Source organism: Oreochromis aureus, linkage group 18, assembly GCF_013358895.1.
Source record: "Oreochromis aureus strain Israel breed Guangdong linkage group 18, ZZ_aureus, whole genome shotgun sequence".
Taxonomy (NCBI): domain Eukaryota; kingdom Metazoa; phylum Chordata; class Actinopteri; order Cichliformes; family Cichlidae; genus Oreochromis; species Oreochromis aureus.
Genome location: NC_052959.1, coordinates 14617042 through 14639444, shown reverse-complemented (window position 1 = coordinate 14639444; position 22403 = coordinate 14617042). Strand labels below are relative to the sequence as shown.

Here is a 22403-nt window from a genome sequence, read left to right as displayed (position 1 = left end):
AAGATTGAAATTGATCTAAGGAAAATAAAAAAATGAAAAATTGTTTCAGATCATTTTCTCAAAATATTCCACAAAATATTCATTTGAATTCACTGGTGCTTTTATGTAACTCTGTGGGCTCTGCTGCTGTATGCTAAACAATAATACATGCCTCTTAAAAATACTGTAACTAATTAAAATATTGCACACTGAATATCAGTGGATTGCCACTAACGATTTTTGCAGGGCCAGCTTTTGCACAGCTGGACGGTTACTCAGATGATTTCAAAGCAAGCTTCTTCTATTTTTTTTTTCTGTGATTTCTCTGCCTGATTCTCGGTGAATCCAGCCAAATGTTAATGGCACGTTTTTATCATGATTTGGTGCACTGAGTTAATTCCCCAAGGGGCTTCTGATGCTCATCCAAGACCCTTTCTGGGTCACACCTGCAAGAAATGGCCTGCAGTGAAATTCAGTTCAGTATGCACTCAAATGGCTTTCCATCCATCCTTGGCTCTCGTGAAGTCCCTGCCTGTCTAATTGTAATTCAGCAGTGCATAATCTTGAATTTGTTACACACTATATTTTGTAATGTATCGACTCGATGCCCAGCGAAACTTGGCATCGACGGAAAACGGTATTGCATCCAAAATCATGCCTTGGTTTGCGCTTATGCAGTGGGAGTGCACATCCTACAGCTGCGAGCCTACTTAATAAACAAGACAATAAATTGTTGCTTTGCACTTGAGGAATTAATTTTTTTAAAGTAATACATTTGTGTGTCATCAGTGGATGAACAAGCCCCAATAAGCTGATGCATTTTTCTCAGTCCAGGAAGAGCACTCAAGTTAGTGCCTTAGGGAAATTACTGATATGTGTATGAATTCTCTGTGGCTCCGCCAATATTAGCATTCTCTATCAAAAAAGAGTGAGCACTGCAGCCTTATAGCAGATGATTACTTATCAGCCATGTGGACTTCTTTCTCTCTTCTCTATGTTTCTGTAGTGGGAGGAGGTGAGTGGCTATGACGAAAACCTCAACACCATCAGGACGTACCAGGTGTGCAATGTCTTCGAACCAAGTCAAAACAACTGGCTCCTCACAACCTTCATTGATCGCCGCGGAGCACAGCGCATCTATGTGGAGATACGATTCACCGTGCGCGACTGCAGCTCCATCCCAAATGTCCCCGGTTCCTGCAAGGAGACGTTTAATCTCTACTATTATGAAACCGATGCTGTCATTGCCACTAAAGGCACAGTCTTCTGGATGGAGGCCCCCTACCTCAAGGTGGACACCATTGCTGCCGATGAAAGCTTCTCACAGGTGGACTTTGGCGGACGCCTGATGAAAGTTAACACAGAGGTGCGAAGCTTTGGTCCGCTGTCTAAAAATGGCTTCTACCTGGCCTTTCAGGACTATGGGGCCTGCATGTCTCTTCTGTCAGTCAGGGTATTTTATAAGAAGTGTCCAAGTGTGGTCCAGAACTTTGCAGTCTTTCCAGAGACCATGACAGGGGCTGAAAGCACTTCCCTGGTCATTGCTAGAGGGACCTGCATCGCAAACTCAGAGGAAGTAGATGTCCCTATAAAGCTCTACTGTAACGGAGATGGAGAGTGGATGGTTCCTATTGGTAGCTGCACTTGCAAAGCCGGGTTTGAACCTGACAATGGCAACGTCTGCCGAGGTAAGTGGATTGATTTTTTTTCTGTAAAAAAACACCATGGTTGCTACGAGAGTGTATTATCAGTACTTGCTGGGCTCTACATACATGTTCTTTCTTTTTCATTCTCCACTCTTTTAAAGAGATGAACTCCTCAGAATAGAACAGATCAATTCACCTTAGTCTGTTGGCATTAATCTATTCTGTTTCGGTATCACATACAACAGGGCATCATGTTACCTTTGGTCACAGGTCTTCCACTCTAGTGTAATGGCTGAATTGATTGTGTTTCATGTTTTGCAGCTCATGATACACCACACTTTTTCCTTAATCACATCTACCTCCAGGGAACTAAAAAGATACATTAGCATTGAGTTGTAATCTGCTGTGAATGTCAGCCTTTTGTCCATCCTACCTTTCAGATGACAAAAGGTTTGATTCTGCCTCAGTGCGATGTGCTGATGAATACATTCTGAGGAATAGATAATAGCTCATATCTAAAAGGAAGGTTGAATGGGCTTTTAGTTCAAGCTGTCACTTTCTGTTTTTGCGTGCCCTCTAATGCACCTTGTTTTTCTGACACGCACATATACAAACAGAAAATTTGCTCAAGGTGTCTGACGATAATGCGAGTGGCTTGAGGCTCTTGGTGTGGCACAGTATTGGTTGGCCTGCCTCTCGGGGTTAGTTGGAAAGTGTGTGGAGCTCAGATAAGATTGATTTACCCACATCTGGTCTGATCAATAAACAGATATAAGTGCCACATATCTACAAAGCACACTGTGTGTGACTGTGTCTACTGTATCCTTCTCACATTGCACCATGTCCTGCGCAAAACCCACCTACACACTAACGCACATCACAACAAACACACAAAGTCCTTGCCAAAGATTGGATGACTTTCGAATGAAAATAACAGGGCAGAAGTTAAAAGGCTGTGCTTAGGTTGATGTAAAGTCTTGATTTAGTTTCAAATTTTTACACCATTTGTCAATATTATAATTCTCTTTACAAATAAATTGTAATCTGTGTATTTAATGCTTTAAATGCACAAGATAGACTCTCTTGTTTATCTTGTAAATAATTAAAAGTGATCGGCTGATCAGCGACTTTGATTTATCCAATATTCACTTCTCTTAAGTACAATTATCAATAAATCAGGGGCTCAATTTGCTAACAGATCATGCAAATTTAGAATAAAATCCAGTTAGGCCAAAAAACATGGTCCACATTCTAATGTTGCATTAAAAGCTGATTCCTCTGATATCCAGCATGTACTTTCATGTATTGGACAAAATCACTTAAATCAAATGCTAAGACTGCCCATTGTGATTGGTGCACGCAGTATATTTAATGTTAAATTATTTCACTGAAAAAAAATGTCCTTAGTATGTTTTTTTTGTCTTTCTTTTTCTTTTCTTAAACCTATGTGTTTGTGATGTATTGGTCTGCAATATAAAAACAAACTACGCATTGTCAGTACCTTGAAGCCACATGGCCTTGATAGAGTACTTGGTTACAATACTACAGTCAGACTGAGCCATTTGTGCTGAATATTGAGAAGTCCACTGAACATGCTCCTGGTTGTGTATTAACCTAACAACCCTTCTTTGTTACTGGACTGCGGGCTCATGAACGTCTTGGTCTCAGAGTCTTATCGATAGACGAGTAGCTCTTGTCAGACTTCATCTTGATGCTAGTTTTGCTTCATGTTTACATTGATTATTTATTTATTCATGTGAAATCCTGACTCACTGATCACGCTGTTGGCATGTGTGGCATGTGCATGAGCATGCCATGCATTTGTGTTCCTATGCAGTGCAGGAATTTTAATTCAAATGAACCAAATAACCTTGCCTGTCCTCTAGCGCTGACAGTCTCATAGTCTTTAATGGATGTAAACTTACACTGATCCTTGTCAGTCTTTTCTCCGTGTAGCGTAACTTTGCCTCTTTCCCCATTATTTACCTCAGGCTTCGACACACTTACTGCAGAATAACTGGAATGTTAGTAAGAGGGTTATTGTGGCTTGTGTTAGTGGAAGTCACCACAAACACGCATGTACATGTACAGACAATGGTCTCACTGTAGAAATTGCTCTACAAAGACCACTAATTCCTACAATCCCGCTGACTTCCTTCTCTAGTACATTTCCAGCTAAGATAATCATCTCATCTCTCCCCGATGGAAATGCACTACTTAGTGGTGCAGGGACTTCGAAATTCTGGTCAATACTGATGTTTGAAATTTCATCCAGTGTTGAAGCCTGTTTTTGTGCTATTTGTGTTGTTTTTGTTTTCCCGCTTTGTTTCATAGTGCACTGCCTAAACTCAATGTCTAAATGTATGCCTAGTATTATTATGCTCCTATACTAAGAGGAAATTACTGGGGTCTGTAGCTTAACAAGAGTTGACAGTAGTATGAACCTGTAAGGCTTCGATCCCACAGGTCTCCAGACCAGTAGGTGACCCCTACAAAGAAAACCTCTTTGTGTCCAAAAAATTTTTTTGGACACTAGTAGGTTTGCTGTGTTTGCCCGCATTTTGTGTGGAAGATACAATTTCTCTGTGAACACTCGCATTGCGGGAGGAGGTTTCATTACCATGTGGCGAGTACTTTATGAGTGTTTGCAGATATATCAGCATATTGCTCATATTGCTACAGTGGCTGTAGCTCAGGTGGCAGAGCAGGTCAGCCACTAACCAGAAGGTCGGTGGTTCGATCCCAGGCTGCTCCAGTCTGCATGCCAAATATCCTTGAGCAAGATACTAACCCCATGTTGCTCTCCGATGCATCCATCGGAGTGTGAATGTGTATGAATGTTAGATAATTAGCACTAAGCTTAGAAGAAGTGCTTGTGTGAATGGGTGTGATTGGGTGAATGAATTAGTTGTATAAGCGCTTTGAGTGCTCGGACAGAGTAGAAAAGAACCAGTCCATTTACCATATTCCATACAAAACACGGGCGCATGCAGTAATCTGCTAGTAAAGATTACTTTCCATCTGAATCAGTGGTTACCAGATGATCGCCAGTCGACTGTGTGACTGTGGCCTAAAATGTTGTGTTGGTTGACCACAGTCGTCAGCACAAACACAGAGTTGCACAAAAAAAAAGGCTGGAGTAGAAATAGATGATCTAGTCCTTTCTAGCTCGAATAACTAGCTCGCTCTCTGGAGTCTTGTGTGGAGTCAGTTCCCCTCTCATCTCCACTGAGAGTCCCCTCCAATAACAGCAATCTCAACCTTTTTATTTTTTGTGCAGTTTCTTTTCATGGACTTGTAATCCATTATTTAAACAGGGAAATCTAACCTTAAAGTGCTTGTGGAAGCTCAGTTCTATGGGCAACCAATCAATTGGGGGGTTGGTGCAATAACACAGCCTCAGCATTGGGTCAGAATTAATTGCCCATTAGCGATGAAGGAACAGGAACAGGAACAAAAAGAATATAAGAGCATGTAGTTTCATGCTGGAATAATTACCCTCATTGATACCAACAAAACAAAAAGGTATTGCTTAGAAAAAGGAACACAGTAGTACTGTGTACAGTCTGGTAAAGTGTGGAAAATTTTCAATTAGTGCCTTTATTATGTAGCTCTTGAGACACAAATTAATGTAATTTACCTAACTTGCAAGGTAAAAATGGGTTTCTGCTTATAGTGACATGAAAACGAAAATGCATTCTAGCTATGCATCTGTATATTACGTGTTATACCCACAATACCAAACTTCTATTAGCTGGATCATAGTTTTGAATATTTGTCCTTTTACATGGAAAGTCAACTTTTTTTAATTGATAAATGATGTTTTTAGGTGACAAATTAGGCATTTTTTTCTACTTTTTTTGGAAGTTCTTTGTCGTGGCAGCAGAAAAAACGCTTGTTTTTCTTGCAGGTTTAATGTGCGTTTCAGTGTTGTTTCAGGGCGTGTGCGAGCTTCCCAGCACCTGATTGCGCTTTCATTAATCTATATGTTTTAATTGTTGTCAGGTAGCGTGTTGTGTATGTGTTCGGTTGAGTAGAGAGACCATGTAGAGTTGTTGTGCTCTGTAACGATGATGCCAGCATGCCATCCTCATTACCAGCTCCCCAGCCACTACGCAAGCCATTTGGGTATCCCCCACTTTTCCTCTCCCTCTTTCTCTGTTCCTCACTCTCTTCCCCTTAGCTTTGTAAGCAATCTGCTAAATATTTTATCACCTCCCTGTTAAATCGAGCGAGACACTCCAAATAAGACCCCGCTACCTCTACCAATACAAAGCTTGTCTCGGCTGTGTGTCCTGCTTAACTCAAGTATCCTAAACAGGCTCGTATGATGGTTTCACTGACCCTTCTTAGAACTGGTGTCAAGGCCCACCTGAGGAGTAATTGATGGAATCACCTCGATTGTGCTGGCTTTGCGTCATGTGTTTTGTTTTGAGTCTGTCTAAGCCAGGGGTGGGCAATCTCAGTCCACGAGGGCCGGTGTCCCTGCAGGTTTTAGATCTCACCTTGGGTCAACACACCTGAATCACATGATTAGTTCGTTACCAGGCCTCTGGAGAACTTCAGGACATGTTGAGGAGCTAATTTAGCCATTTAAATCAGCTGTGTGTCACGGTCCACCAGGCAGACCGTGGGGATGTGGGGAAAGGAGGACCCAAAACGCAGACTCTGCGATGCAAACAGTGCTCTTTATTTACAGTGGAAAACTGTAAACACAATAACTCCCCGTTGCTCCCTTGAACCCCGTGTGCGTGCTTCCCTCCGAAGTCTGTGCTCGTGCTCGTGCTCCCCGTGGTTGTGTTTCCGCACCCCCGTGCGTGCTGCCTTTCTGGACCACTCTTCCTCCTGCAGGAAAACCATAGAAGCAGCCGTCAACACTAACCCTCGGCGGGCATACACAAACAGCACTGACATATGCTGACACACACTAACTTGGTATGCTAACTCAATGATCCCGCGCCGGTGGGAGCTCCAACACTCTCCTAAGTAGCTCCCCCGACGAGCCCTGATCACCAACAGGGCAGCAGAGTCGAAAGGCCCAAGATCCCCGACGTGCTGGACGTGGACGGCGTGGAGGGCGCGCTGGACGTGGGTGGCGTGGAGGGCGCGCTGGACGTGGACGGCGTGGAGATGTATCCTGCACGCTGACCCCCTGCTTAGGCTGAGCGAGTCCCTCCGGCATGCCGACCTGCGGCTCTGGCTGAGCGAGTCCCTCCGGCACGCCGACCTCCGATGGCGGTGTGCGCTCCTCCAGCCCGCCGAGCCCCTCTCCTAATGGTGGCAGCTCCTCCTGCTCGCCGAGTTCCCGCTCCGGCTCACTGAGCTGCCCCTCCCGCTCTCCGAGCTCCTGCTCCGGCTCGCCGGGACACTCCTGCTCCGGCTCGATGAGCTGCTCCTGCTCCGGCTCGCAGGGCTCCGCAGCTGGCGGTGCGGGGTCCTCCGGCTCACAGGGCTCCGCAGCTGGCAACGCGAGCTCCTCTGCCGGCAACGCGAGCTCCTCCCACTCGCCGAGCTCCTCTGCTGGCAACGCCGGTCCCTCCGGCTCGTCGAGCTGCTCCGGCGATGGCGCTGGCTCCTCAGCTGGTGGCACGCTGAGCTCCTCAGCTGGTGGCGCGAGCTCCAGCTCCGGCTCCTGCTCGCTGAGCTCCTCTGGCAGCAGCGCTGGCTCCACCGGCTCGCTGAGCTCCTCCTGCAGCGGCGCTGGCTCCACCGGCTCGCTGAGCTCCTCCGGCAGCGGCTCCGGCTCCACCGGCTCGCTGAGCTCCTCCGGCAGCGGCTCCGGCTCCACCGGCTCGCTGAGCTCCTCCGGCAGCGGCTCCGGCTCCACCGGCTCGCTGAGCTCCTCCGGCAGCGGCTCCGGCTCCACCGGCTCGCTGAGCTCCTCCGGCAGCGGCTCCGGCTCCACCGGCTCGCTGAGCTCCTCCAGCAGCGGCTCCAGCTCTCCGAGCTCCCTGAGCACCTCCAGTTGCACTACAGCTACTGATGGTTGATCTGGAGGTGAAGACGGTGATGCGGTAGCTGCAGGTGGTGAAGGTGAAGGTAGAGTAGTGGATGCGGATGGTGGAACGGATGACAGCTGAGTCACGTGGTAGGCAGCGGACAGGGTAGAGGGTGATATGGTTAACATGAAGGGTGGAGAGGAGGATAATGTTACGGCTGGCTCTGCGATCTCCAGGGGGCCAGAGGCAACTGAGGCCTCCAGTTCGGCCTCTGGGGAAGCCCTGGGGAGAAACTCAGCCTCCCGAAGGCCTGTAGTGGCAGAATCATGTTCTAGCACCGGGTCCGTTAACAAATCAGCAGCCACAAAAACAGTTTCAGGATGCATATTAGCACAGTGTATTGACTCGGAAGTAACGGCTTCCGTCCACTTAGCTGCCGCACCAGCGCCTTCGGAGTTCACTGTCCCAGAGCTAACTGGCTCAGAAACTAAGGCTCCGCATCCAGCACCAGAAAAGCAATCATCACTACTCCTTACATTAAGAAATGACCCAGAATTAGCTTCCGGCCCACCTCCACTTTCTGGCAATGCAGACCCTTTAAGCTTATCCTCTATTGCGAGCCCAGTTTTATTATTAACTGACTGGGCACTGTCCCTAGGTTTAGACGAAGCCATCTCTGCTTTCATAACTAAAACGTCTTTACCAACATCAGAGTCCATTTCACTCACTGCGGCTCCTTGTGCGGCTAGTCCTGAGTCAGCTGGTTCTTCCGAAACCACAGGAGTGAGGTGAGCTTCGGTTTGACGAAGATGACACCGACGCCGTCTCTTTCGTGATGGCGGTGCCGCGTCAAAGGAACCTGTCCCCTCCTGTTCGTGAGAGACTGGATTAAGTAAGATGACAGAGTCCGGTTTACTCACTGTGGTTACCAGCACTGCTGGTCCTTTGTCTGCCAACACAGAGGACATTGAAGGAATGAGAGGAGATGGAGTAGGGCGCCATCTTCCCTGCAGTGGAGGGTCCAATAGGTGAGCAGCAAGCGGCGGTGGGAAAACTCTCCGCCTATGAAGAACAAACCAGGCAGCAAGGGCTGCCAGGGAGGCAGCCGCATCCTCCTTGCCCGGACAGCCCAAACCAAACAGTTCAAAGCTGGAGCTTGCCCTCAGCACAGTTACAATTTGAATTAGTTTTGCAATGTCCAGAAAGCTCACAGAGAAGGTAGTGGAGGAGAGGTAATTCTCAAAAAACACTACCTGTATGTGTCTTTTGTGTGGATCAACAGCCTGGATTATGCTCCGGCAGTAACCCCACAGCTGTGTGAGCGATCCCCCCTCCGTGGCAACTCTTGAGTCTGCTGGGTCCATGGTGGTTGGCGGGATCATTCTGTCACGGTCCACCAGGCAGACCGTGGGGATGTGGGGAAAGGAGGACCCAAAACGCAGACTCTGCGATGCAAACAGTGCTCTTTATTTACAGTGGAAAACTGTAAACACAATAACTCCCCGTTGCTCCCTTGAACCCCGTGTGCGTGCTTCCTCCGACGTCTGTGCTGCGTTCTCATTCGTGCTCCCGTGGTTGTGTTTCCGCAGTCAGCCCCGTGCGTGCTGCCTTTCTGGACCACTCTTCCTCCTGCAGGAAAACCATAGAAGCAGCCGTCAACACTAACCCTCGGCGGGCATACACAAACAGCACTGACATATGCTGACACACACTAACTTGGTATGCTAACTCAATGATCCCGCGCCGGTGGGAGCTCCAACACTCTCCTAAGTAGCTCCCCCGACGAGCCCTGATCACCAACAGGTGTGTGGCAGGAACTTCAGGTGTGGCCAGTCCTCCTGCAGGGCCACACCCATCAGGCCTGCATGTGGCTGTCCTCTATCCTCCAGCCACACCCGCAGACCACACACATACACACCCACACCCTGCCTATACATATGAGTGGAACACCAACTAACACAGCATTGTGCAGAAACACACACACGCACATCACTAAACAATAACAATAACAATAACAATGACAACAGTCAAAACTGCTCACGGACCCCCGAGTCCTCCAGAGCCGGGTCCGTGACACTGTGTTGGTTCGAGGACACATCTAAAACCTGCAGGGACACCGGCCCTCGTGGACTGAGATTGCCCACCCCTGGTCTAAGCATTGATCATTTTAATGTTCCGTATTCTTTTATGTGAAGTAATTAAAACTCCACAGAAACCTAATTATTCTGTTGTTTAAACTCTTAAAAGTGGACGATGTGGCATAGTTGCAAATTATCCTCTATGAAAACCAATTCAAAACTTTCGAGTGCTTATTCTTAATTTTGGTGTTAAAACTTTATTTCCTGTGGGGAGCCAGATTTTCTTTGGGCTGACAAATGTCCTCTTCAGGTCTATAAGGCTAGCTATATTTTGTTTAATTTTGTAATTGGTTATTCTCAAAGTTTCGTCTGTTTTTTCTCTTTACGGACCAAATGCAACACACATAGCTGTTCAGACTCACCCCACCTGTGTGGATGTGGAGATTTGTGTGGGCTCAGGGAATATCAAAAGGTCTGGAATTGAAGCATTGCTATTGCAGTTACTGATTGCTTTCAAATGGATGTGAACTGGCTATGAATGAAATGGGGAAAATGAGAATTTGACTGGTTAATTTCATTATCTGTGGTACTATATGAATTCCCAGAATTTTGCTCCATACTATCCATCCATCCCTCCATCCATCCTATATTCCAGTGCAGTGACCATAAGTATGTATTTATTTACTTAAGTATTTATGTCATTCCTCACCCGAGCAGTCCTATAGGCTGGCACGCCAATATGAGTTCTCTCATATTTTCTCTCACTGTTAGGCTCCAGCAGGCTTTTGACATGCTGCCACATTAATATTACAAATATTCAAATAACTTTATTTAACATTCAGCAGGCTGACAGTGGCAGCAGGAGATTCACAGCCCATTGAGCAAGAGCGCTTCCCTGGGCTAAGTGCCGATTCATCATGGCTGCCTTACTCCTGTCTAATGGCTGCCATCATGGGGCATGAGCACACACACTAAGAAAAACATATTACTTCTACCATGTGTGCATTTTTAAAAATGTTAAATGTAGTGATGTGGGCACATTTATCACATTATTAACCTTAGCCTAAAAGCTTATAAATCCCCATATATCCCAATAGGGTTCATTGTCACGGACATCAATTAGCAGGCTTATTTCTCTCTAGAGAATAAAGAGCTCTTGCTCAGAGTCTAGCAGTTGAAGCACATTCATAAACTGAATCCATCCGACCAGTATTTTAATCTTAAAGTTCGGTTTCGCAGGCTATGCACTCTAAACTTTTGGTTTTACGTTTTTCTGCTCCAGTAAGTTTTTTATTACTTCTTTGTATGGCTTATCTGAGTGTAAAAGATCTGACAGACAAACCCGCAAAGACCTGGTAACCTATTAGAGCCCATTCCATCCCATTTGGCCGTGTCTGCTCCTGTTCCACAGAGTTTACTTCATTTGCAGAGAACCATCCATGTGTACTGAACAACACACACACAACGAAACACACACACACAGCAGCATTTACTAAGTCACCTTGAAGCCCAATTAAGTAAGCATCTGACTCTTCCTGTTCCTAATAGTCTTATTGCAGAGAGGGCCGGGGTGATGTGAGGAAAATGGAGTGGGAGGAAGAGACAGAGAAAAGCTTTAAGAAAGAGAAGAGAGTGAAAGACATCTTGTTTCCATGGCTCTCAATAAGCTGAATGGCAGAGAGCACTGGTGAAAGAGCATGACCCAGACAAAGGCCTTTTGAATCTAGGGGCCAAACAGAGTGTTTATAATGACCCAAAGCACAGATGCGCAGCTCTCACTGCAACAACAGAGCCAGTCTCTAATGATGCGAGGGGAATCCAAAGATTTTGTTCACACATAATTGAAATAGCCACCACAAACAGAGCTGTTCTTGTGGAGGGACACAAACTCCTCCTCATTATTAGTTTTTGCTCCCCTTTCAGCTGTTTTCCTCTCTGTATCTGTCTCTAGTCTGACTGTGTAACCTTCAGTCACTTTTGGGTTATGGATTTGGCCACTGGGCTTATACTGGGGCTCCTGCTGCCATCTCTCACTTGGTCGTTCTCCCAGATGTGGAACGGGGAACTTATTAGGCGGGCCTCCCTTTGACCCAGGATCCCTTCTAACCTACTTCGCCAAATTCTCATTCAGTTCTCCTCGTCTACTTCACAGTCAGCCCTCATACGTACATGTCTCCTCTCCTGCGCTCCACTCAGTGATTGACACCGGGAGCCGAGGCCAGCCAGTGGCACAAGGACACAGGAAGACAAAGAACCAGCATTTATCAGATGGCTGGGGCCCTGCCTAATTTGCCTATGTCACCCCCATGACAAAACACAAAAAGCTTTCGCTTTGAAGGGCTTCCCTTCACCCTCTCACCCAAACCATGAACCCCATTGATCAAATCTACCAGAATTTCCTTTTTTTTTTAAATGAATGCACATTTAAGAATTCAATGAAAAACAAAAAGATCACATTTCTATAAGTTTGTATTTCAGTGTCTGTGTTGTCTTCACAAGATACCCAAATGTTAAATGCCAAGAGACACTTCAGCTTGCACGGCATGTGAGAAACTGTATTCCCCCTCATTTTTGTTTTCTTCTTCCACACCTCATCCCTCTGGAATATGCTCCAGCACACAGTAATGAGGCGACATGTTGAGCCTCTTCGCAGAGTACTACCTGCTTTGGAAAGCAGAAACCCCAACCCCTCCCCCTTCCATCGTACCTTATTCTCCTTCTAACCTAATCAGTGTCCATCAATATTCACTGTCCTGCTAATAAAACTGTTTGTTTGTCTGTGTGGTGTGATGGCAGAGGGACACGTTTCAATTCCAGGAAATTGTCTCATCGCTTGCTGGAGGCTATCAGCTGCTCATTGATAGATGTGGATTAGTCAAATTTATGTTGTGGAACTTGTGGACTGACAATCTAATTAGAATTGAATTGCAATTATGGCGGGGCCGATATAGCTCTGTTCGTCCCACCTTCAATGACAACTCGACCACAAAACAACAAGTAATGTCAGGCAGGAAAACATTTTCTGTTTTTCAAGTATGTGAAAGTGTACTTAAAAAATTAGCATGTTCTCTGGGGCTGCACAGCGGTGCAGTAGTTAGCTCTGTCGCCTCACAGCAAGAAGGTCTTGGAGTGAAATCCACTGGCTGGTGCTTGTCTTTGTGGCATTTGCATGTTGTCCCTGTGCCTGGGTGGGTTCTCTCCAGGTGCTCCGGCTTCCTACAGCGGACCAAAGACATGCGTGCTAGGTTAATTATACATGTTAGGTTCTAAATTGGCTGTAGGTGTGAATGGTTGTTTGCCTCTCTGTGTTGGCCGCGGATGGGCTGGCAAGATGTCTGGGATACCCCACGTAGGCAGCTGGGGGAGACTTTGTGTCATGGCTCGCAAGCTATTCAGTCTCTTTTGTGGGATGCCTGTACACACATTGAGAACCCACGCATGTACACGGTTACTAACACTTAACAAGCAATTTCTACCACCTCAAGCTGACCTCTGCGTGTCTAATTTCCTAACCTAATCATATTCGCCTTACTTTCTGCACACTTGAAGCAAACAACATTGCATATATACACTGTAAATGCTCCTATGTTTAATCTTTAATTAAACATATGCAAAGAATTATGTCTGTGTAATTCATGTTATGACACCCTGCATTATCCTAAAGTAATTCAGCTCCCCAGGTCGTAACTGAGCAGGCTGTATCAAACACAACCTCACAATGTGCAATTATACATCAATTAGACAACTCCTATAATCTGCATTGCTCTATATCATTGTGTGGATGTAATTACATGTTTTCCTTGACAGTTAAGTCAGCCTGTATTTTACAGGTTTAAGGCTTGTGGTTCTGCTACAGGAAAGGTATATTTTCAGACTGACAAATACAAAGAACACACACAGCTCAGGCTATCTAATAACTTCTAAGACAGGCTTTTTTTTTTTACCCAGTCAAAGATTATAACAACAACCAATTACACAACTATTATACTTTAGTTGTGACTGAGTCTGTGTCAACAGGTCTGGTGCTACATACAGGTTGCAGCAAATGATACAGTATATCAGAATTGATCTCTCCTCATACAGTTAACCTTTGCACGTTGTTGTGCAGTTTGTGTAGTTTTAGTGGTGTGCCTCTCACTTTCAGTTGTAACTTTTGACTAATATACAGTATCAGGAAATATGTTTTAATAAAGTAGCTGTATTATTAGGAAGATCAATCAGTGTACTCGGGGATAGCTTTACCACTTACCCTCTATCCCCATTTTATGATGTCTATGTGCAGTACTTACAAAATAGAAAGAGCCTGAAAGAACAGAGATGTTATCTCAGTGCTGGGCCAGCATTACTATAGTGCTAGTCCAGGCTGCACAGTGGTATTCTCAAAGAGAATGATATCTGATTAGTCCAGCTATAGCTGACAAACAAATGGATTTGCTGTGTCTAGAATGTTCTCTAGGGGTGCTACATGGGCTGAGATACAAAGACACTGCTTTTGTGATGGGGCCAGCGCGAGGCATAATAAGACCCTTTGGGGAATGAACCAAACACAGAGTGAAAGGGACACAAAAGCACACATGCTCGTACACTCAGTCAATTTCACAATGACTCTTCCTCTATCTCTCTTCCCTCTTTTTCCCTCTACACCTCTTTCTCTCTTGCGTTCCTATAAACTGACCTTTATATTATGGGCTACCGTAGTTGGACTGTCATTATGTGTTTTGGCTTTGTAGGCCGGTTGAGTTTCTTAACTCTCACATAAATTATTGTGTTGGCCAGGTTTCATGTCGCCTCCCACAAACAGGACACACAACAAGTATTATTTGTGGATGTACATTCATTTATTTGTGCACGCACATACTATATAAGTATGGCTGTGAGGGCTTTACACCCACTGATTCTTATTCACTCCCTTCCTTGTTTTCTCTCTGTATCTCATCTTTTCTGCCTCTTTAATTCCCCATTTACCACTGTCCTGCTTCTCACTGCTAAGAGAGCAGTCATAGAAGGAGGGTGACAATAGAGGTATTAACCAAATGCATTCTGAGCTGGCCTGACTTGTGCAGTCAGTGTGAGGCTTTTACACCCCTAATGCCATGTGAATAGGGCTGCTGCTCCCCAAGAAATGCCTTTATGAGGACTCAGACCGAGGGGCCTTTTTCCTAGCTCTCGTGACCTGGGCCCACAGAGGCTGTGCAGTCCCTTTTTTTTCTCAACACGCAGTTCTTCATTTTCATAAGCACTTAATCTGGATTGGAAGCCTCTCCATTGTGGAAATGGTTTGAGAAGGGGACATCAGCCAGACAAAAGTACTTGTCTTTGGCGAAGGGTGAAGGCTCTCCTTGGCCCTTTTCCTCCCATTCCAGTCTCTCATATAGAAAGTCAAAGCCCCCTGTGGAATATAGATGTGGCAAAGAGGTATGTGAATACAGACTTCAGGGGGAAAAAAGGCCTACCCTGCAAAAAAAAGAAAAAGAAAAAAAGATTTATCCACTTCTCGCACTATATTTATCATTTGATCCAAGCCAGAAGAGATCCTGTGATGCTGGCTGATAGTAAAGTTTGAGTTTGATTCCTCTAGGTTACAGTGCATAAGACTTTGGAGCTGGAATGTGTAACAAACTCAGAATGAAGCTTTGAAGTGTAATACTGTTGCCCTGGGCTTCTTAGCTCCAGGGTGGAATGAGATTACACCCTTGATCTGTGTTAGCGCCCTCTGATCTGAAGGATTGCAACACAAAGGTGTGTGCATGTGTGTGTGCGTGTTTAAATTTGCAGACATATGTGCAGTTTCTATGTGCCTGACTATGTCTCATTATATGTGTGTTATAGAAAATATATTGATTTGTACATCAGTGAAATTATTTGCCTATGTATGTGTATATGTACGTGTTTGAAACACCAGTAGATGGTGTGGATACATGGTCAAACCTGTCCTCCCCCAACCAATGACTTGTTAACTAATTGCTAATGTTGCTGACCTGATCTTATTGCTTTGTAGGTGAATCTCTCAGGATGCTAAGCCTATTCTTTCTCCCCCCTTTCTCTATGACTCTGTCTCTCTCCCTCTGTTTCTCTCTCCTTGCTCACTGCCCCGGAACACCTTAATCCAGTGTGAAAGCAATTGGCTCTCTCAGATCTAATCAATAGAGGGCCAGGGCAGCGAGCCAGGGGGAACATCTCTGGCCCCTGCTCAGCTACAATCAATTTAGAACCATCGATTCAGTGATTGAAATACAAAGAGGAGACGCGTTGGACCGTACAGGTGCTTTAGTGTTTGGGTGTGCCAACATGTTATATATCTCCTTGGTGAGCATTTCTCTGTATGTGTGTGTGTGTGTGTGTGTGTGTGTGTGTGTGTGTGTGTGCGCGTGTATGTATGTATGTGTATATGTGTGCGTATGGATTGTATGATTTGTTTTTGAGCCATCTGTAGTAAAGTGGGAATGGCATTTAATCTAGCACCTCTGAGACAGGGCTGAGGGAAAAAAAATCACTCCTAATCCAATATGTCCTGTTCAGGAAAGGTGTGCTTTAAATGTGTGTCTTTGTGTGCGTTCATGTGCGTGTGTGCATTGCATGCATTTCCTGTTCTTTTACGTTTCATTTTTTTATTGATTGATTGATTTATTTCTATGTGATCTTAACAAAACATGTGGTACTTTCCAAAAGAAAATACAAAGGGAAGAAAAACAACATTAAATAAAAATAAACTAGAGAAATATGAGCTCAACTATATTTTTTAAAATACAAACCTATCTTTTGTGTGTACTCAAGGTTTTTTTGCCAAGTACCTTAATGGCCCAGTCCATATTTTTGATGTTCATATCTGAGTATATCCATTCAGTATTTGGGCGTTCCTTTGTATATTTGTATGCAACAGGTACTGTATGCATGCTTTGTCTCTGCAACAATGCGTGCCTTAACTGTTAGCATGCGATAGCACTCCTGACATTTTCAGATACGTGTATGACACTCATTGCGTGTATGTGTCTACCCATGTGTATATCAGTGCATATTCTATTTGTTTGGTCCTGTTTATTCAGCATTGCACTGTCATGCTTGTACCCTTATGTGCGTCTATGCATTTGTGCAGTTTGTTGTTATTATTTTACAGAGCTGTAGGGCAAATTGTATGTTATGATACTGTATATTGATTTGAGCTCCAGTTGTTATGAAACTGAGCGTGCAAGATCAGTTACAGTTTAGCAATGGTAGCCTTGCATTACAAAATTACGCTTTCAATACTTGCTTTACAATTGCTGATTTTACAGAAATTGTGCCACAATATTATGTCTGCTTGTGTCATTTTTTTTAAAGACATTACTGCCGAGTTTTTTTTACAGTATGTTAACCTAATAAGGCAGTAGCAAAAAAAAAAAAAAAATACTCACAAGAAGATGTGACTGTGGCAGAACAGAATTCGATAAGCTTTGGAAATGTACCTAATCCAACCTTACCTACTGTAAATGACCAAGTTTAAACTCTCTTTTGTTTAAGCAGACACAAAGTGCACTTGCTACTGGATCTTGTTCGACCTTTGGCTCATGTTAACTGCTTTCTGTCATTTATATGGATAATCTAGTTTCCCAATTGGTTATGTTGTATTACTTCTTGATTTTCACTTGGACAGTTTGTTGGTATGTATCTCACCACAATGTCAGGAAGTCAAATGAAGATTGGCAATTTCCAGTTTGAAGTGCACACAGTCTGTGTGTGTGTGTGTGTGTGTGTGTGTGTGTGTGTGTGTGTGTGTGTGTGTGTGTGTGTGTGTGTGTGTGTGTGTGTGTGTGTGTTTTCCTGACTTAATGACGTCTGTTGCCGATATTGTTCATTACCTCAGAACAGCCCAGCAAATCTCCTTTCTTGGTAAAGCTGATAGATTTCTTGAAAGTTAAATTTGCTATCATCTTGATGTATTTAGCCCCGAACAACTTTACTGACAAATAAAGGTGGATGAGAGGAGAATGTTAGCCAAGCTAATGTCCATTATGAACAACACCCCTAACCCTCCAACACGAGACTGTAGAGGCCCTGAGCAGCTCCTTCAGTAGTTGACTGTTACAGCAACTGTGCAGGATGGACTGCAATCATCACCCAGTAGCAGTCAGACTCTTATAATCCACATATAAGATAAAAACCTGCTAAAGAAATGCACGTGTATATTTTATAATTTCCACTACACGTTGATTTCTGCATTTTTTAGCATTTTTTCTACCTTTTGAATTTTTTTTTTAGTCTTTTCTAATATTTCTATAATTCACATCATCTTTCTGACCCTTATGCTGCTTTAAAAAATGAAAAAGTGAATATCTTTCTAAATGTGTTTATGCCATTGAGACTTAAAAATTAAGTCAGAATAATAGAACGTCCCTCCATCCTCGTCCGCTTATCCATTTCAGAGTCTTGGGGGCTGGAGCCTATCCCAGCTACCATATGGATTAATATACAGAATACACAGGTTGATATTTACAACCTCAATACCAAATATTCCAGCCAATGTTCGATAAAAACACATAAATAAAATGTAAATATAAATGAAAAATGTATTTGTGTTTCAGTATCTGTTCTAAAGACTATTTCAGTCCAATATCTTAGTGCTCCATGAGCACCAGCCTATGACGCAATTTTTATTCTTTATCTCCATTAAGCAAACAATGCACAGTTGTATCCGTGCAGGTACCATATGGATGTACTCATTTTAAGCATAAAAGCACATTCTACCCAGCTAACACATGTGTGCCCGGTTTATAGCTCTGGGCTTATTGACCAAGTCTGTTTGATAAAGGTCAGAACTGTCCGCGTTTTGACAGGTGGTGTGGGGGTGTCAGTTACCTATAACACACAACATTTCTGTGTGTTAGTGTGTATTTGTTTCTGCAGAAGGCGATACTGATAAGGTTGTGAAGAGGTCAGGCAGATGTAAATATGGCATGAATATAGATGTGCTCTGGGTCCGGTTACCTTTTGAGAGTTTCACAGCTGCAGGTGCACTGTGTGCCAGGAAATGGGGTCAGCCTCTTCTCATGCAAAATGATATTTGCTAAACATAACCATTTGGTTTTTTTAACATTCTGTGAAAAAAGAAAAATTTTCGCGCATGGACCTGATCGTTGCTGGACTGTATCGTGCAGGACATGTAGCTTAGTTAATTTAAAAAGTATTTGTCATGCAACCTTTTTTTATTATTATTTCCTGGTGCCTCTTTGTCAGTTTTAGCAATAATAGCTTAGCTGTCACTTAGCATTCAATGAGAAGTGGCTGCTTCACACAGCACACATATTGTGGGACTCTGCCGCCACCAACTTGAGTGACAAGATGTACTCCTGAGTGCTTTCTCACTTTATTTAGCTCACACCTCCCCTTTCTGCTTTCTCTCCCTTTCTCACACCCTTATATGCTGCGCTTGGGTCTGTTTTGCTTACCTACGCTTCACACATAATTTGTGCTTTTTTTCTTATGGTGCAAAACATTTTGTCATTTCTTCCTATTACGCATAAAAGCAGCGAGGGCAGTGCGCAGCGGATGGAGGGATAGCTGGAGGAACATCTTACTAGTGAATGTAGAATTAATATAGCTATTTTTATAATAGTTGATGTCATCACAATCCAAGGGTTCAGAGCTCCTGATGAGCACGCCATCACTGTGTAGTTCACACCACCTCTCCCTTCTCATTTTCGCCACTCTCACCTGTCCATCTCTTGTCTTGTTAGTGATGTCTGGAGCCTAAGGGCTGGCTCTAAATTTTCTATTAGATTTTAAAAAGCCAGACTTCTTTTCTTTCTCGTTATCCAACTGACTCGTAGCCTGCTACCGTCTGATAGCATATTTGCCATGTATGAAAATGTCAGCGTCAACATGAGCTGGTGCAGATGCTCGGTGCTGGTCAGACACATGTCACCGCTCTTTTATGTGGCGATGCTGTTGTGAACGGGAGAGCCTCTTCCTGAGATCATCAAAGGGATGAGCATAGCTGTGTTCAGCTGAGTGTTTCTGCCATGGCTGCTTGTCTTTGCCAGAAAATTTTGGTGTAAACATTGTGTTATGTACGCTCAATTAGGAATCAAATTAGGGAATGGTAAACAGTGAAGGGACCTTTGTTTTTCAGTTGTTTTATCACTCTACTCCACTTGTATGTTCATAATTGCTAATCCCTCTTGCCAGGCCTCTACACTCATTAGCGTGCCCCCCCAACCCCACCCTAAGATTACAGGCTGGGTATTTGAGAATAGATGAGTGTTGAAAGCTGACTTTTAGCCTTGCTAGAACAGTTTTTTTAACATTTGAACCAGTCGGGAGCTAATGTGTGTTTGAGATCAACGGTCTCCACTAGATAGTGACACTAGATAGATAGCAGAACTCTGATAGTGGTAATGTTAGAAAAAATGTTTTCTGCTTGCTTGTATAATTTTAAGGCAAATACAAAAACGTGCACAATAAAAACCCAATACTTGTCTTGCAGTATCAGTGCAACAGTTTTTGTGGTGATGCATGGCTTAATCAATGATTATCCACACCTTACAAGATGTGTTTGTACTTTATCCCTAGAAATTTAATTAAACTCTTAATAAACTCTTTATAAACTCTGGTGTCACACTCCATTTTATTTGACACTCACCATAGAGACAAATCATACATTTGTCTTTTGCGAATGCGAATCATAAATCCGGAGTGGGTTTTTATTTGTTGTATTTGTTTAACAGAACAAGTCAGTGTTGTTTTGTAAAATTTGTGTTTGTTAAAAAAGACTACTTTCTATCAGCAAGCTATAAACATTTACCTTTAAGAAACGTATTGAGGCTTCATCCACAATCATCGATTACACATATTTTTCAACAGAAAACGGAGCCATTTTTCTTTCATTGAATAAAGTTAATGAGACAAAGGTTCTCTGTGTTACCAAATGAGGCTAACTGATTAAAAATCCAACTGTTGCTGAAAATATGTCACCTTTTCTTTCCGTTTTTTTTTTTTTTTTTTTTTTTTTTTTTTGTACTTGAATTGGTATTTTGGAGATTCGTATTTGTTCGTGTAAATTACATCCAATTTTTCAATTTTTTAAATCCAATTTTAAATCCAATTTTTCTGCAATCAAAAATTGCATACAATTTTTGATCAGACTGTCTCTGCATCTTATTATTCCCCAGCGTTTGTTTGTAGTGTTTAGTCTGTAATATAAGGTTTAAAGGCTGTAAATGGAATATGTCGAGCAAAGAAACAGCAATTTAGGAAAAGGAGCAAGAGTAGGCATCTTTGGCTAACTATTATAGATTAATTGATCTAGATCTGCTTAAAAGAGACAAGTGCTGAGAGGAAGCTAAAGGTTTCACTACTTTGAGTTTGATACTGTTTTTCTTGGAAACAACAATTAATCACAAAGTAATCATAACTGCTTCTGATGATTATTCTGATAAACTGATTAATCAGTTAAAGCACTTGATCCACATTTACCCATTCATGCCAGTTTTTTGAAATATATGTATTTATTTTTTTATTTTAAGACAAACACTAGTATATCTATCATATAATCTCAGACCTTGATGATAGATCTGGAGAAGTTTTGGGCATTCAGTATTTTTTTAAATGGATACTAAAATAAAAAAAACATAAATAAACACCCAGTTTTTGAGTTAATTGCTCCCTTCTCTGATTTTCAGCTACTGAAACAAGTAACATATCAACTAAATCAGATTTGAATTTCAATTAAAACTAAACTGAAATGGAAAAAAATCCACTGAGAAAACTAACTAAAGCTGAAAATATGAACCAATATATAAATAAATTAACAAAGCAAATTAATAAACCAGCAATCAATGTTCCCTCTAATTTTTCATGTGTCTGAGCGAACACACAAACTCCGAGCAGTCCCTTGGACCACTGTGAGCGACATCAGACGTGTGCACTGTGGTCACGCCAGCATCGAATCCATCCAAGTTACATGGTTTATTAAAATAATCAAATTACAGCATTTACATTTATGTTAGACTACTTTTAAACTGCTTTAGCCCACTTACAATGAAAATTTAAAACATCTTGTTCATGACCTGTGTAGTATGTTAACACTATTGGAAGTAAAAATAACTTTAACTCCAATTTTGAAAGCACAACTTTCTTTCTTTCTTTTTTTTTTTCATAAAGCTCTGACTTGTATTATGAGTCTGTGGTCTGGGAGAGAGTCCTGTAACTCTCTGTCTGCCAAATACAGTATATAATGACCAATGCTGGGCAATTAATTATATAGTTACTACTTCAAAAAGTAACTCAGTTTGGCAAACAACAAAGTTTTTGCAGCTATTTATTTTTTAATGCAGCCAATGCGTTTTTAAATAAACATTTCAAACTATGTACAGAACAATCAGCTGTTCTGCATCAAATCTGATGCCACACAAATTATTTGTGCCACTCCAAAAAATAATTTCTGTCCACTATGAGATAAAGGAGAACAACAGCCTGATACCTGCAGGCCTGACAACAGGAGACGTATCACTCCTGTAACACCTGTAACACTCAGCAGCCGCCTCATTGTTCTGACACACACAACAAAACTATTGACTACACTACACACTAACTACACAAGATTTGCGCTAAACGTCTCAAATCTCTCACATCTCAGAACACCGCCGTCACTCCTAAAACTTCCCCCCGTTTCTTAACAACTAGATGCCACGTTGCCATATCATTTTTGATTGGTCGACACGGTACTTTTTCGACCAATGGGAAAGGGTGGGGTTTTTTGGTTTTGTTTTTGCTCACAGGCGGAGAGT

At 43.1% G+C, this 22403-nt stretch overlaps 1 protein-coding gene across 3 annotated transcripts in view; it reads left to right on the top strand.

The window, feature by feature from the left end:
- The window catches only part of LOC116332845 (ephrin type-B receptor 1-B), a 163477-nt gene that overhangs the window by 69182 nt on the left and 71892 nt on the right, over nt 1-22403 (top strand). For all 3 annotated transcript variants that reach the window (XM_039602699.1, XM_031755917.2, XM_039602700.1), the window contains exon 3: nt 986-1667. In XM_039602699.1, the coding sequence (XP_039458633.1) occupies nt 986-1667 (682 nt within the window). The remainder of the gene's footprint in view (nt 1-985; nt 1668-22403) is intronic.